We start from the raw sequence: 15,700 nt of genomic DNA, 5'->3' as shown, positions 1-15,700 counted from the left end.
TGCTCACAAAGTCAATTTTAAAGGAATTGCATAATTCACTTCTAATGCTGCAAAATGCCTGTCTCTGCATTTCAGCTCTGCAGAGACATTTGTTATTTAATTCAAAAGAATGTATTCTGCAGTGTTGGGGGTTTTTAAGCATGAAATATAGTCAGCAAATTAATTATGTTACTGTAAAATGTGGGATGCATTATTAGGACCCATTTTCCAAGAAAAAGAATGGAAAATAAATAGTGCAAAAAACTTAATATGAAGAAGAGACTACCTAAAAATGCCTTTTAAAAACACCCTTCCTGCCTCCCCCACATCAGTGTTTTCTACCCATGTCTGCGTCACCTCCTGGCCTGTCTCTCTTTCTTACACTCTGTCTTATCATCCTTTGTGGTACATCCTGTTCCTCTCCTCATCTCAGAGTCCTCCTCTTGAGCTCATCCTTCAGCCTGTGACAGCACAAGCTGTGGTGGCCTATGGTCCTCATTGCCACAGGGCCAGCTCTACCAGTGATGTCCTGTCAGAAGCTCCTGAGGTCTCCCCTTCCATTACTGCCCTCTTAATGATCCTGCCCTCAGGGACAGTGCCCAGGCTTTTTGTTGATCTGAATTCCTGTACTTTCTGAGGGTCTACAAAGAAATGTTTGGAGCTACCCTGTCTTATATCTCTGCAAGTAAAGAACTATTCAAACCATGTCCCTTTTTTCTGTGTGGACAGGGAGGTGGTCTTTGAAATACTGTAAGAGACTACATGGACCCTGTAATGGGAGAGGAGCAAGATGCCATACCATTTTTGTGTAACAAGTATTCTTTTCTGGAGGCTATTAAATTTTTCCTACCTGGCATTACTTAAGAAGCTTCATTAAAATTTCTGTTCTAAAGGGGAAAACCCCAGAAAACCCAGTGAACTACTTACATTTGATTAGTCAGGATCATGATTAAGTATTTGGTTGTGTTGATTTACAAATTTTAATTGCATTAAACAGATGATTTGATTTTCATAGCCATGTACTATAATATGTGTATGTTCAGTCTTATGGAAAATAAAGCATATCTTTGACTTTTTAACTGTATGTTTAAGAATATCAGTGTTAGCTCCGCATTTCGTGAATATGACAATATTTGGGTCATATAAAACACATATGCTTTTGCATCTGAACATAAATAAGATACTGCCGCAACACTGTCTTATTATAGGAGGTACAACACATTATATGAAGTTCTAATTCCATTTTTAAAAAAAGGAATGTACATTGTATACATCTTAAATTTTATAGCTTTTTTATACCTTTGCCTACATTCAAGGCCTTATATCTTAGGGAAACATTCTCTTTTACAATGTTATTAATAAAATCTCTATCATGCAAGTTGCTTATTAATTAGAAAGGAAAGTTTTTAAATAATTAAAAGTTAAAGTATAGAGTTACTGGCTTGTTAGTGATTATTGGATTCAATGACTAGAATAATCCTGTAGAATCCTCCACCTTAGTCTGAGATGCCGAGAAGCTTACTAGGAGATGGCGTTTCAGGCGCTCTGAGGACAGACCTTTTTTGTTTTTCTCCTGAGTTATTCAGTTAGCTTTCTCTGACTGGGCATAAACTCTTTCCTATACTCATTTAATTCATTCTGTTTCTCTTAAGCGCCTTAAATGACTTGTTCAAATACTAAATTGAAATATAAATTTCTACTTTGTCTTGAGAGAAGTCTACAGGCCAAATACTATTTAAAAATGTTAATAGAGCTTTACTTTGATTACTTTGAATATTACTGTTGATGCGTAGGACAACTTTGGATCCTTATTTGCAGCTTTATTGGTTTTATGATAAGCGAGTATTTTATGAAGATTTGAAATATGCTTTGCCCACCATAACTGCAGCAGTTCTTTAAATGAAGTCCCTGCAGGTGAATGAAGTTCTCTGTAGGTTTCTTCCACTTTGAAAACACACAGTTCATCACTTTTATACCCCATAAACATTTAGCTTCTTTCCTTATTAGATTTATGGGTGTTGGGCAAACCTTATTGAGAAGAAGTATTGATTAATTTTTATCCTAATATTGAAGCTACAGAGTAGAAATGAATATGTGTGCGCTAAGGATCCGTCCATCTCTGTGTCACATACCCCGTTGGAATAAACATAACATTTCCTGAAATAATTGAAGTTGTTAAAAATTGCTCTTTATGAGCCATTTTGTGATGGGGGGGTGAACCATTTTCCATACTTAATTCTAAATATGCAAGAGTATTTTTAACCTAATTATTCTAGAATAGATTTGCCGTCCTTGTGCATTTTCATACTTTATTCAAATAAGAAAATTTAGAAACTTAATGTATAAGACAGTTAAGATGTCCCATGTAGATCTTCTGTGATCCCATGTTAAAATTAACCTAGACATAAAAAGTATCTGACAGTCTTTTTATTTTCCCTTCCTGTTAATACATTGATTATTAGAGATGATAAGAAGGACGGGCTGAAGTTCTATACTGATCCTTCCTATTTCTTTGACCTCTGGAAAGAAAAAATGCTACAAGACACTGAAGACAAGAGGAAAGAGAAAAGGCGTCAGAAGGTAAGTAATTTCAGTATGGGAAATGTGCATATCAATTTCTTAATGGATTCATGCTTAGAAATAAACCAATACATTATTTAAATGGGCAAGATGTTGGCTTTAGTGCTGAAGTTTTTTTGGAGGTTGCATTTTTCACAGTGAAGATCGAGACAGTTCAATCTCAGATAGTAATAATATTTTCAGTAAATACCATCTGATTTGTTCTCTACTTGTTTTGCTTTAACAAAGTGGTGGCTAAAATTTCAGTTTTTTCATAACCAAGTTTTATAACTTTTCTCCTCCTGCTCTTTCAGATTTTCATAAAGGCAGTGAACATTCGTATCAGACATGATGATGTGCTTTTTGTCTTTTTGACAAAAAGTAGTTAAGTGTTGGGTCGCCACCTACCTGTAGTTAAGTCATTGATGAGATGTTCTATGCATTGAGAAGCATGTGTGATCTGCATGTTCAGGGAATAGTATTTACGGACAGTGAACCTCCCTTTTGGAGAGTGTAGTGGTAGGCAAGAAAATTGCAAATCTGAAAGTGGAAGAACATCTGGGTTAGAGCAGTCTTGGAAGGAAAAGCCCACTCAGGTTTTGAAAATTCTTCCTTTTGGGGCCCAGAAATTAGACCTAAGTCATTGAGAAGAATAATTCTTTAAGAGCAGGTATTAACTAGTATTTTTATATGTCAGCTGTGTTTTAAAATGAGCACCTAGTTTACATGAAAAATATTAGAATCTTTAGTAGTTAGGAGAAATGCTTATTAGCACTTGTCAAGTGGATGGCCTTAAGGTTTTGAGGCATTTAGATGTATTGCCCATCAGGAGTGACAGTTTGAGATGGAGTAGAATTTGAAACAGATTTTAAGGAAACATGAAAACAGACTATGCAGGTGTATTATTACCACTACTGCATTCTGGGAAGGGATTCCAAGGACTTGGTTATTTACACTCTGTTTTTGTGCTCATGGCTTGGGGAAATTTAATTGGGAGATCTTGGAAAGATTGTGGAGTTTTACAAAGTATTTAAGTGGGGAAGGAAAGATACTGATCTTTTGAACAGAAAAGAAACTAATATTGGGCCGCATCTGTGGCTCAAGGAGTAGGGCACCAGCCCCATATGCTGAGGGTGGCGGGTTTGAGCCCTGCCCCAGCCAAACAAACAAACAAAAAAAAAACTGCAACAAAAGAAAAGTAATATTTAAGCCATGTTTGTTTTAATATGCACGTTTTTTAATAGTAAAGGAAAAAACACCAGGTTTTTTAAGAATACCCTCTTAACTTGCCTGTCCTTTTAAAGGGCCTTCTTAGAGATACTTTTGGCAAAAATACTTCATTTTTCTTCTATTCTCCTTGAAGGGGAAATAGCTTTATCCACACCTATTGTGTCTTTAAAACCATTTGTCATTTCCTTGGCTATTTTATCTCATTCCACATTCTTCATTTCTCAAACACCTGAAAATCTGATAGTAATTTCTCTTTCATTCATTTAGATAATCATTCTTTGTTAAATGTCTTCTAAGTCCTTGGTAGACAGGGATAGAGAAAAAATCAAGATTAGTATCCTCATGGAGATTACAGTAGTAGGGGGAGACATGGACACTAAATAATCACATAACCCTAGCTGGATGTTGTGGCAGGCACCTGTAATCCCAGCTACTTGGGAGGCTGAGGCAAGAGAATTGCTTAAGCCCAATAGTTTGAGATTTGCTGTGAGCTGTGATGTCACAGCACTCTACTGAGAGCGACATAGTGAAACTCTGTCTCAAAAAAAAAATACGCACCTGAAATGCAGAGAGAGGTAGAGAAGTTTCAAAATGTTAACAAAAGTCTACTTCATATAGGAATAATGGATGAGGTCAGATATTCTCCATTTCCCAGGATTTTAGAAATCTAAGTCATATTCAGTTTTCAGTTGACAAATCTGAAGGAAAAATAACTTTAGAAAATTTGGAGATAAAAATACCTATTGTGTTTGAACTTCATTGTCTTTAGTGTGATACTTTAAAAACATTGAAAAATATTTACACAAATAAGTATGAAGTTTAAGTATGTCTTGGCACTGTTGATAAGTGTTGTGAAGGAATAGTACAGGACTTTGTAAGTGAGCTGACCTGGCAGGGTGACAGTGCACATGGAGTGGAGTGTCATGGAAGAACTTCTAAGAAGGTGCCCCACAAGCTGAAATGCAGAGGATACATGATGGGAGTTAAATAGAGAGAGGGTGTAGGAAGGAAGGGGGCTGGGGTTGGGGGAAGATGAGGCAGCTGGGTGGGCTTCCGAGTCAAGGAACCAGTTTGGCATGTTCTAGGGATTTTAATGTAGGCCATTATAGCCAGTGTATAGATTTGTCATTGTTAATATTTTGTCATAGTTGGCTTGAGTGCGCACATGTGTGTGTGTCTATGTGTCTTTATATATGTTGATTGATAGATTTAGAGGCTAAACTGTTGTAAAGAAAGTTATAAATATCATAACACTTAAACCCTAAATATGTCAGCATATGTCTTATATCTTTTACAAAGTAAAGGTAATAGTCATTAAATATTTTAATAGAGTGGTTCTTAACCAGGATGCATTTTGGAATCACCGTAAAATCTTCCTTACAGCCTTCATTTTTTTTTTTTTTTTTTTTTTTGGTTTTTAAAAGTATACAAACAATATACGCTAGTTGTAAGATGCTCAGCTAGCACTGAAGGAAGTAAAGAGACTCCCCTCCCTAAGAGTAACTACCGACCATTAACAATTTGGTATGTATCTTTGTAGACCTTGTACACATTCATAAATATATGCATACGAATTTTACAAAGTACTTTTTTATATACATGGACTATACAAGACTTAATATGCATACATGCTGACTTTATTAATGCATTTCATTCTTGTTAATAGTTGTGCCCTATTCCAAAGCATAAATGCTTCAGAAATTACTTACCTGTTACTGCTGCTATTATAATACTGCAGTCCTTGTCTCCATACTGATGTACAGATATTTCTTCATTTCTATATCTTCTGTGAATTCATATTTACATCCTTTGCTGATTCATTACCAAAGCCTCTCAAGTACCTCTGAAAACAGTCCTGTTTTCCATCCTCACTATATCCTGAGCCACCTGCTATCTTCCCATTAGACCACCGCAGTGACTTTCTCATTGGTCCCTATCTTTCCCTTTTCACTCTATTTTCTGCAACATAGAGCTGGGCCTTCAAGGTCTTGCCTACCTTTTAGATCTTGGGCCATTCACCTCCATTAATGTTTACCTTCTTTCCTTTCTCCTAATGCAGTGCTGTCCCTTGTCCTTAGGACTCTTGCACCATCCGCCCTCTCCTGTGGCATGTGTCTGATTCATGCTCCTCTACAGAATTAGTGCTACTCATGCTTTGTCTCAGAGTCATTCCAGAATACATCCTGACTTCCAGACTAGATAGCGTTTTACATATATACATGTATGTTTAAATATATAAATGTATTTAAATATACAGATATAAAATATTTATATAACAGTATATAAGTATTTTAAAATAGATAATAAAATGTGTAACTATATTTCAAAATATAAATACATAATATTTTACCACATTTTATAATTGTACATTTATGTCCTCTTGTAGGCTTCCCTACTGGACTGCCAGCTCCAGGAGGGCAGAGACATGTCTGCTTTTGTTTATTTCTTTGTCATCAGTGCCCGAGACATAACTGAGGTTGTAGCTTGGCTGTGGCTTTGATCATTTAGCCAGCACTTACTGTGCATTCTATGTAAAACAGTGTTGAGGTAGAACAAGATTAAGGACGTTTGGGAAATAAAGGCACATAGTTCTCATCCTTAAAGATTATAAAATCTGATGAGGGAAGCAGGAAAAATGTATAGACAAATACAGAAATAACTGTGCTCCCCCTTAAAGAAGTACCTTTGTGGGACCTCAGTACTGACTGAGTTGCGTTTTTGCTGGCAAAGTAGGGCTGGAACAAGAATGGCTCTTTGGGCAGGTAAGTTTTTAATTTAATTTTGTTCTGTATTAAGCTAGTTGCAGGATTAGCTTAAATATTCTGTAATATTTGTCCAGAAATTAGGAATAGAATGTTTTAAATTATTTTCTTTGAAAGACAATTGCATGTTAATGAGTCAGTCAAAATTGTGTGGTGGTGGGAAATGATTTCTCTGTGTGGCATTGCCAGCTGTCCCACCCATGATACAGATAGAGAAGAAAGGGAGAGTTCTTTACCAAAAATAATGGTAAGCAACCTTTGTAGTTCTAGTGCAGTTGCTTTTTAGTTAGAAAGCTAAGTATGAGTTATTTTTGTTGAGTCTGTTGAGTGAGAGACTTTATTTCTTTAGAATATTCTTAACATTAGGGTAATAGAAATGCGAATGTCTCTTGTCTTGGCTTGGGTCCTGTTCATTATAACTGCGTTTAACCTGCTGTTTTCCTTTCCTTTCTGTCTTGGCATGCTTTCTTTCTTTTCCTGGACATCAGGAGCAAAAGCGTATAGATGGCACCACCCGTGAGGTGAAAAAGGTTAGAAAAGCCAGAAACAGGCGCCAGGAGTGGAATATGATGGCATATGACAAAGAGCTTAGACCCGACAACAGGTTGTCTCAGAGTGTGTACCACGGAGCGTCTTCCGAGGGATCCCTGTCCCCAGACACTAGGTGTGTGTGTGTGTCATAGCCCCCTCAGACCTGATGCTTTGGGCCACTGGGTCCTTTCTGATTTTACTGTGATTTGAAATGCAACAGTGGCTTTGGGGTTTATGCGGCCCACAATATGTTTTGAGACTTCTCCTTAAAAGTTATCTATATTTTGACTTTGAAATACTTTAAGGCAGTATTATTTTACATTTGGTTCCTTTTTTTAAAATTAATCTCTGTGACTTAAATGTTCATTTAATCTAGATATAGTCGTCTTAACACTGATTTTGAATTTGGGGTAACTACCAATGACTTAATTTTTGTTTTAGTAATCATTTCTCTTTCTCTTTAGTTTGAGATGTTGAATTTCCTTTGCTAAACGTGATTGGTAGGTAGTAACTAATGTGACTCGGGAAAACCTTCATTGTTTCTTTTGATGACCTCATCGAAAAAGTGATGAACAAAACAGAGATTTGTTTCTTCCTTCAGATAACTTATATATTCTAATTTCAGGAGAAGAACTCTGTCGGAGTTTACTTGAAAAGTTTGTTAGCAATTAAGTAAAAATATTTCTTACAGGTGTGAGTTAATGTGGTCAGTAGGTCACAGTTGTCACAGAAAAGATGCATTGAATGATAGGAACGGACTAATCAACGTTAACTTTTTGTTCATTTCCTGCTTTTGTTTTTGTAAAGTAGTCTTCCATTTTTCTAAACTCTCACAGTCTTCCATCAGCATTTAAAAACTGAATAGAGAAGTCTTACGTATGTGATTGAAGATTATTTCCTAAACAGCAACGGCCTAGACCTTGGGTTGTATCTGTGTCCTTGCTTTTTCTCTTTACCTTTGTAACCTCAGTGACCAGCGCAAACTGTAACATGTAGAGGGTGCTAAGTGAGTGGTTGCTGAGTGAAAGACGCATTTGGTGTTTCTAGTACCTTAAGTGTTACTACCTGGAGGATCTCGAAGTCATTGGTAGGACGGGAGGCAAGTTCTGAATAATTTTTCAGTACAAGTGAAATACTAGAAAATTACTGAAGTTTTACTTTAGTTCTAGCCTTAAGTTTGAATTTTAACATGGATTTATTTCTGTAGAAAGTACAAATGATGATACAGTTCTCATAGATTTGGGGGTAGAGAGAAATACACGAACTTAAAATAACTCCTATGATGTTAGTTTGCCTTTTTGTTTTTTCCAAATAATTTAGTTGTAATTGTTTATTCATGTGAAATATATACTTTGTTTTTATCTCGTATATACTGCTTTTTTAATAGATGCAGTTGGAAAACTAATGGATTTTTTGATTCCCTAGCTGAATGATTACTATTCATTCTAGCATCTGAAATTAGAATGTTCCTTATTGGGGATAAATTAATAGTCATTCAGATTACCTAGTATTCTGCCTTTGTGTTTATGTTGCTTAGATGTATTATCTCCGTTTCTCTTACTTTTCAAAAAGCAAATAGAATTAAGATTTATTTCCTCACAATTTCCTTTTGTGTCATGCTGTGTGTCATAATGTATGCAAATCATGGCCTCTTACTATTTGCATACATTATTCACTAACAGATCATGGCCCATCACTGTACTTGGATTATATCCTTTAATTTTGCAATTTTTATGTTTTATTTTACTAAAGTGTGTCACTTTTTAAAAATTATAAAATAAGACCTGCTTTTTATGTCTGGAAATTATGGAAGAAAATTCAAGTTAAATATTTATTGTCCCTAATCCTTCCGTGCAGAGCAACCATTGTGTCTGTTGCAGTTTATTTCTCTTTAGTCTTCTAAAGAACCATGTGTTTTATCTTTTAAAAAATTGGAATCATGCTATGTTTTCTTTGTTAGGACTTTTTAAAATTGTATCTCATGTTTTAAGTATTATTTAGAAACATGCTTTTTAATGCTGCATCCCCAGTCTGAGTGTATCAAGATTCAGAGCGGAGGGGAATGTGATGTCAGCTCTCATGGCATGCATATAAGCCATTCACATAAGTGACATAGTTTAATCCAGCCCACATAATATAATCTTAAATGTTTACTCTCTCTCTTTCTAGATCGTTAAGAATGGCTTGTTCCTAAGTGTGAGTTTAAGATGAGAACTGGTGAAGTGCTGCCTCTGTATCACCAGCTCTGTCATATTCCTCGGGGCATCACACTCCCACGCCCTTATTACTTTCTCTTATCCTTGCCCTGGGCCCTGGCGCAGTTCTCCAGCACTGCTGGCCTGTCTACGCCCAAACGCTGGGAGGATCCAGTGACTTTCCCACTGAGTGTCCACTGTGTACTTATTTCTTCTGGTTGTAGTGTCACCTGCAGCCGTCCCGAGCCTTTTTCTGTGACAGGTGGTCACTGATCATCATGAAGCTTCAGGACTCTGCCTGCCCCCGGCAAGGGGCTCCATTTCCTTCTGCTCCCTCTACCCGTGGGCATCCCCTTTTCCTCGGTCCTTTCCTCTTGGACTGACCAGTCCTCTCTCCTCTGTCCTTGTGCCTCCTCCCCATATTAGAGCCCTACCCTTTAGACATCACCTGCTGCAATCTTGACCTCAGGCGTGCATTTCCTCTCCACTCTGACCCTACATGGCTAGCCCCTTTTCTTGGCTTCCCCCCACTCCCTGGCCCAAGCTGTCTCAAGCCCCTCAACAAGGTCAGCAACCCCGAGTTACACCACGGGGTGTCTAGTTCCTTGCCACCAACACATGAGGAACACCCTGTATCTTACCAGAGGACTTTGTTTCCTTTAGAAAGCTTTGCACACAGTGACACATAGTCACATGGAGTCAGGCACACATTGTCAATGAGTTTTTAGATGGTTACATTTTTAAAATATACTAAATCTAAATACAGGTCAGATTCTTCCCCCTGAAAAACATTTTTAACTCACTAGCTAGCAGTTTGCATCGTTCGGAAGACATAATCACACGCACAACATAATCTAGAATCCACACTGCAATTAGGGAAGGAAAAATGAGTTATTAGTTATTATTATACTGCAGTTAGGGAAAAGAGGGACAATGAGTCTCTTCTCATTTAGAAAGCATTTCTGTGCCACCCAGTGCTCCAGTTAGGCTACTGTCTGAAGCTCCAGAGAGAGCAAAATGCAGTTTGCATCTCCCCGGCTCCTTCCCATCCCCAATGTGTGTTTGCATATTTCCTTCAGAGAGAGAAACACAAGCTGAACCCTAACAGAAACCAGCAAGTAAATGTGAGAAAAGTCAGGACGAGAAAAGAAGAGTGGGAGAGAAGGAAAATGGGCATTGAGTTTATGAGTGACGCAAAGAACCTGGAGCAGGCAGGGAGCACGAAAGAGGACAGACAGCCCAGAGGGTTTGTCATTTTGCTTTCTTTGGCTTCCCAGCCTCAGGCCACGCCCCTGCTTCAGCTGTCTTGAGAGGATGTGAGCCCCTACTGACAATGTGTCCTGTAACCCGGGGGCAGGCGCGAGTGACTGTTACTAATGCCCCCGGCGCTGCTGCGTGGCTGTCACACTCACTCACAGTCCTGGCTCTGCTCCTGAGGGCACAGCTGGAGTCCCAGCAGCTTTCTGAACTCTGCTGCACTAATACGAGATTCCCATTTCTTTCAGAGTTTCACACTCAAATGTGTGTGCAAGAAAAACAATGGAAAGAAGACCTTTCCATAGCACGCTGCCTTGCTTCCTTCTCGTTTGGTTAAATACATCTTTTCTGTTTAAGAAAAATATGATTGACTGTATTGCATTCTCATGTTCTTTTTCTGTTCTTACTGTTAATATTTATCTAGTTCACCTGCCATTCTATATTTTTCTAATTATATGCTGTCAGTTTCATTGCCACTGAAATCCTCTATCTTAGATGCTGTTTCTAAATTAAATGGAATTTTTCTTGTAGCGTCTCTTAGAGAAGAAGTATGCTGAAATACTGTGAAATGAGGCTCTGCTGTTTCCTGCTTGCCAATCTGTCTGACTTATTCACTTCAAAGCTGTGAATCTGAATCCATGTAACACTGGGGCTTGCTACTAAAATAGTAATTATGTTGTTGCTCAGAAGCTCTCATGGGGCTAGACCTAGTTGAAAGTAAAGGAAATAAATGTCTGATATCTGTGCATTGGCAGTGTTCTTATTCAAATACATGTTTGTGTCTGTGGGAGGAAAATTTTTAACTTAAATTTCTCCCACCCCTTTTTCGGGAATGTCAGGTCCCATGCATCGGATGTCACGGATTACTCTTATCCAGCTACTCCCAACCATTCTCTGCACCCCCAGCCAGCCGACCCCTTCATACGCAGCTGGTGATGCACCGCCGCATGGGCCTGCAAGCCAGGTGCCTGAGCATGAGTACCGGCCACCCTCAGCCTCAGCCAGGCACATGGCCCTAAACAGACCTCAGCAGCCGCCGCCCCCACCTCCTCCACAGGCCCCAGAGGGGTCCCAGGCCTCCGCACCGATGGCTCCAGCAGACTATGGGTAAATGGGTATTCCTTGTACTCTAATCCCTGCTTGCTCTTGCACTTGGGATCTTGCTACATGTGGTAGAAGAATTTTTAGCTTTGATACTGTAGAGGCCAGAATATAGTCAATGATTGGACACAGATACTAGTACTTCTGCCAGACTCTGTGTTAAATAAAGTAGGTATAGTGCCCTACCACTCCCCCATTTTTATTATAGTGAAATCTCAGGTGCATGTCTGTGTTCAGGCACGCACAGTCCTTACACACAGACTTCTGTGTGTTTGAGTGGCGCTGTAAGCCAGGGCATCGGTAAAGGATGAAACGGTAACTTTGTGAAGCTGTCCCACACCCTCACGAATCTCCACCCATCCTGGGTGGATCACAGAGAACTCTGATCACGACTGAGAAAGCCACGTAAAGCAGCTTGTGGGTCTTAACTCTTGGCCATATAGTTTCCTTTCTTGACCTCTTGGCACACACATCATTTTGCCTCTGGTCTGTCAGGTAGAATTAAGGTACTTCTAACATCAGCACAGGCAGCTACGTATATTCTGATAGGCAGGTTTGGGCTCTTTTTGTGGCATAACACTGATCTTTAAAGGGTTTGTCCCTGCAGACTCAGTGCCTGGAGAGTTGAACATGCATCTGGGTTAACATGTGTGTTCTTCCACCCAGAGTGATAAGTGTCCCTGACCCCTTTCTGAATGTACGTCCCTCAGCTGTCAGTTATCTCCCTGTGCACACTGGCCTGGAGGTTTCTTAGCTGCCATTGCTAAGTCAGTCTTCCCAAAGTGTGTTTTGAGGCTTTGTCAGGCAAAGAGTGCAGTTGCTTTGGAAACTTGGTTTGGAAAGTCGTCCAGTTGGTTTGGAAAACCTTTGCCTAAATCAGCAGTTCTCAACCTCTGGGTTGCAACCCCTTTGTAACAATGAAAATACATCCTGCATATCAGATATTTATATTAGGATTCGTAGCAGTAGCAAAATTACAGTTATGAAGTAGCAACGAAAATAATTTTATGGTTGGGGGTTACCACAACATGAGGAACTGTATTAAAGGGTCACAGTACTAGAAGGCATTGGAAGGTTGAGAACCACTGGCCTAAATAGACGTCAGCAGATTTCTCAGCTGTGTGACTTTTCAAGGCTTTTGACACTCTGCTGGGCACTGTGGATGTAGGGAGCTGGCGTGAGGGGTGGGCTAAAGGCAGAATTTTCCTAACCTGGCTGACCATAGAACCCTGACAAGGCAAGTTTGTGAGCCACCTGTGAGGTGCCCCGTATAAAGGAAGCAGTGTTGGTGCTATTCTCATCTCTATGGCCAATTACCCTATTCTAGCTTTCCACAGAAAATTAATTCACTTTTGGAGTGGTCTTCCTTTTGGTGTATTTCCGTAGAAGATCTTGAATTCCCTCATAACGAATAATGTAGAACTCTAAAAATAAGTGACCCAGAGAGTAGATGTTTGCATGCTGCCAACCTTTGAGTTCAGGGGACAATCTGTGCTGTGGACGCCTCTCCCTGAGGTGTATCGGGACTCAGAGGCCTGGACCCTCTTGTTCCTTTGGTGACTCTGTGTGTTTCTTCTCTCCCTTAGGATGCTCCCAGCACAGATAATTGAGTATTACAATCCATCAGGACCACCTCCACCGCCACCACCCCCTGTGATTCCTTCTGCACAAACTGCCTTTGTCAGCCCTCTCCAGATCCCCGTGCAGCCCTCCTTCCCCACACCAGCCGGCTCCACCTACACAGGGCCTCCTCACCCTCCCTCCACGGGGCTCCTGGCTGCAGCTCCACCTCCCCCAGGCCCACCGCCACCCCCACCAGGCCCACCTGGGCCGGGGTCTTCTCTGTCATCCTCCCCAATGCATGGTCCCCCAGCAGCGGAGGCCAAGCGACAGGAGCCTGCACAGCCACCAGTTAGTGATGCCCGGAGCGATCTCCTTGCTGCTATTCGGATGGGTAAGTAGAGCACCCCAGATGCACAGCCTTGCTCTTGGGAGGAGATGTCTTTATGTCAAGAACTAGGTACAGCTGAGTTGTCTCAAGTGCCTGCTTTCTTCTACATTAAATTGTTCGTTAGTGTTAAAGAACAATTTGTTCAATTTTTTTTTAAATAATGTGTTTTGCCAGTGTAAAATAAACTCGTTATGATAAAGAATTCAGAATTTAAGGAAGCCATCCTTCAGTAAAAACCAGAAATCCAGTAACAGAGATGACCAATTAATTAATTGGATCTCTTCTCTGCAGTCTCCTCTATAAGGGTACAAGTATAAATGAAGAAAGATGATGTAGTTTTTAAAAAATAACCTACAGCATGTCCTGGACTTGTCATGGTCCTAACTTGATGCATTATCAGTGGTTTTTCAGCATTTATTTAACAACATAATCCTTTTGTCAGAAGAAAGTCTTATATTGACCCCTAGGCCACAAAGCATGGAGAAGCAGAGCATCTAGGGTAGAATCGTGGGGAGCCTGGACCCGTCTTGGTCTTCCCTCACAGCCCCCAGTGAAAACCTGCAGCACACACTGTTCATTTGTAACCAGGTTAGAGCCCAGATCGGTTGAGGGTCACCAACGTGATCTGGGACTATTCCAAGAGCTTCTTGCATGGTGGGGAACTACACAGGCTCTTGGTCACAGGTAGTTGTCTCACTGGGAGGTGAGTAAGGAGTAAGGACAGAGGCTTAGCAGCCCAGGAGTCAGTGCTGGCGACGTCCTTCAGAAGATGTTCTGGTCTTGTTGCTTCTGTGTTTTGCTTGTACGCCTGTGAATCAGACCCAACGTGTGGCACACACACCTTCCTTAAGACCCCAGGGTTCTCTGTATATCTTGAATGTCATTGATACACTTTGTCAAAGAAAAAAGTCCCAGAGGTATAGGTCACTCACAGATACCAAATTTCGGGTAGAATATGTTGGATTTGCTTTTCTTGCATATGTAACCCCCACCTAGGAAGAGTTGGTCATAACCTGGATCTAATCACAAGGAAGTATCTGATATATCCAAACTGGAGGGTGTATCCCAGGAGCTGCATGTATTTTTCAAAAACGGAAGGTCATAAAACATGAAGACTAAAAAACTGTCCAGATTAAAGGACATTAACAAAACATAAACACCAATAGTGATCCCAGTTGGGATCCTGAACTGAGGAATTTTTTTCCATTTGCCATTACAGTGAGTCTCTTAGCAAAATTTTAATAATATTTGTAGGGTAGATAGTGTTATATTTGTGATAATTTTCTGATTTTGATTTTTTTAAAGGAAATAACATGTGAAGTATTTTAGGGATAAAGGATGTTACATGCCAGTTGTTACCCTCAAATGGTCCAGAGAAAAGTGTCTGTGTGTGCTTGTGTGACAGAGGATGACAGAGAAGGATTGGGAATCGGATGTGATCAGACGTTAGCAGTCGGGGAATCTGGGTATAGAGTCTATGGGAATGTTTTCCCACTGGTCTTATAGTTGGTCTATATATCTGAAATTTTTGCCAAACAAAAAGTTAAATAAATGAATGGATAAATATTAAATCACCAGATAACTTATTTTGTTATTAAGGAAGAAAGTAAATGATTGTATTTTATATCTGTTTCCAACAATAGTTGTTGAAATAAGTTTCTTAGTTACTTCTCAGGGTTGCTGAGGGCTAGTAGTATAGAACTGTTTCCAAAATTTTGGCTTATGATGCTGTCCAGTCAGGTGTTCTATGGTTGTAGAAATGATCCAGTCTGCACTGTCCCAGCTGGTAGCCTCTACACTTACCAATTTATGCTTAAAGAGCTACATGTTAAGCTGGCGGCTGCCATCTGGGACAGCACAGCTCTAGAATTTTCTTTCTTGGTATTGATGTATACTGAAATTATAACTTTTTAATACTTTAACACATTAATTTTTTATAAAAAAAAGTTACAAGTTTGGTGTACATTTTTGGGTCGTGAAACTCTCTTCAACTTGGAACTTGTGAAGGGATTTGATTCTAAACTATGTGCCCTGTTTCCAGGAATTCAGCTGAAAAAGGTCCAGGAGCAGCGTGAGCAGGAAGCCAAGCGGGAGCCAGTTGGGAACGATGTGGCCACGATCCTGTCTAGGCGCAT

At 39.7% G+C, this 15,700-nt stretch overlaps 1 protein-coding gene across 1 annotated transcript in view; it reads left to right on the top strand.

Moving 5' to 3' along the window:
• The window catches only part of WASF3 (WAS protein family member 3), a 126,464-nt gene that overhangs the window by 108,956 nt on the left and 1,808 nt on the right, over positions 1-15,700 (top strand). The window contains 6 exon segments of the mRNA XM_012810004.2: positions 2,442-2,559; positions 7,019-7,194; positions 11,353-11,425; positions 11,427-11,620; positions 13,201-13,568; positions 15,607-15,694. Of these exon segments, the coding sequence (XP_012665458.1) occupies positions 2,442-2,559; positions 7,019-7,194; positions 11,353-11,425; positions 11,427-11,620; positions 13,201-13,568; positions 15,607-15,694 (1,017 nt within the window).

Source organism: Otolemur garnettii, unplaced genomic scaffold (genome assembly GCF_000181295.1).
Source record: "Otolemur garnettii isolate 467f Iridium unplaced genomic scaffold, OtoGar3 scaffold00120, whole genome shotgun sequence".
In the NCBI taxonomy this organism is placed as follows: Eukaryota; Metazoa; Chordata; class Mammalia; order Primates; family Galagidae; genus Otolemur; species Otolemur garnettii.
The sequence above is the reverse complement of the archived record's forward strand: the minus strand, read 5'-3'. Positions and strand labels throughout refer to the sequence as shown.